The 1,596-nt window shown below is 50.7% G+C and overlaps 1 protein-coding gene across 1 annotated transcript; it reads right to left on the minus strand.

The window, feature by feature from the left end:
* Positions 1-333: 333 nt before the first annotated feature.
* FOXG_14376 (uncharacterized protein) lies at positions 334-1,377 on the minus strand (the record flags this gene model as incomplete). The annotated part of the gene is made up of 2 exons (XM_018394440.1): positions 334-1,189; positions 1,307-1,377. 2 exons carry the CDS (start codon positions 1,375-1,377, stop codon positions 334-336), a joined length of 927 nt encoding a protein of 308 aa, XP_018254588.1.
* Positions 1,378-1,596: the final 219 nt, after the last annotated feature.

Here is a 1,596-nt window from a genome sequence, read left to right on the forward strand (position 1 = left end):
GTTAATATCCCAATCCAGAATAGCTTGCTCCCGCCGTCTCGGGAGGCCAAAGTTCGGCCATTTTATCACAGATAGCCGGGAGTTTCTTGCTGATGCAACTTTGAGCTTAAAAGTAGTTCGGAGTAACACACTTCGTGGCTTGCAGTGGGTCACCTGCAGGCACAGAATTAGAATATAGGGAGTGGAGTTATGCGTGTCCCAGAGTCTGGCAGATCGCCTTGGCCGGGCCTGCTGGCAACAGTTCTGGGCGAAACCCATAAGAAGATAATTGAGGCGGCACCGCCAATGGCATGGTCAGCCTGGGTATGTGCCAGTTTCAACCGCTGGGATAACTTAACGAACCGATGAATGTGGCGAGGGGTAGTGTATGGGATACATGTTCCAGGGGGACTGCTGCTGCTGCTGGTGCGGCATGTAGGAATGAGAATAGGCTGTGGTGGGGCGTAGCGAAAGATTACCGAGGCAGAACCCGGCGTTTAGATATTGAGTGTGAGTAATCTCCTCGCCATGCCTCATATCGGGCAGACGAAGCTCTTGGGGTATTGTAGCATGATGGCCCACGTCGTCATACTCCATCTTAACAACGTTCTTGTCACACGCCGCGCCGAGGCTTGAGGAGCTGGTGTTATTGGAGGGTAGGACCGAGGTGGGCACGCTGATTGGGATATAACCAACGCTATAGCCGGCTGATGATGATGGCGTCGAGACGTTGGAGTGGATATTGCAGGAGACAGTGCTCGCCAAGAATTCGCAGTCGTTGCGTAAGGGGACGTATTGTTGGCTGTAGTCAAGGAGGGAATTGTAGTCGCCTGGGAATGGTGATCCGTGAGAGCTAGGAATGGCATCATTACCAATACTGAGGTTGCCATTATAGACTGTTGACGGGAAGATCTTATCAGGCAATGAGAGCTGTCGTGGAGTTAGACCTGGTGCAGTGTAAGTTGACGAAGTCATTGGCACCTTCATGATTTCCTTGAGACGAATTAGCTCTTTCTCGATTGCCTTGTTACGACGCAATAATTCTTGGACGGTTTGGTCATGGCCTTGTTTGCTCCTGAGCTCAGCCAACTCGCGCTCTAACCGCTCGATGCGCTCTTTGGTGCGGGCGCGGATCGCCCTCTGGCCTCTCGATCGTTGGCCCTCTTGCTGGCGAGTCGTGCGGGAGTAAGGGTAGAAACCCTTCTGGTGCCTGAATAATGTTGTGTTAGTATGGTAGGGGTATGCTGTCCTGCTTTGCTTTGCTTTGTTCCAGTTTACTACAATACGCCAGAGATCCATGGCATGAGAATAATAAAACTAGACTAACAAATAAATGAATGGAAAAGGAAGCATACCCTTTCGCTTGGGCTTGGCAGGCTCTGCTGATGATCTGATCATGTTAATTATGAATGATGAGGCGATAGGTCGACTAAAGGTTGGCGGCAGACTGGACCAACGGTGTTAAATATACCTTCTTTTTTGGTCTGTTTTCTGTGTCTGTGCGTACGCCTCTCTTTTCTCCCCAACTCGTGAAGTTACCTGCCGCGGATGGTAGACTAGTAGTAGACGCCACATCTCATGTCCGAGAGGTGTGCAAGGGAGAGTGTTTGAATTCGA

This window comes from Fusarium oxysporum, chromosome 15, assembly GCF_000149955.1.
Source record: "Fusarium oxysporum f. sp. lycopersici 4287 chromosome 15, whole genome shotgun sequence".
Lineage (NCBI taxonomy): Eukaryota > Fungi > Ascomycota > Sordariomycetes > Hypocreales > Nectriaceae > Fusarium > Fusarium oxysporum.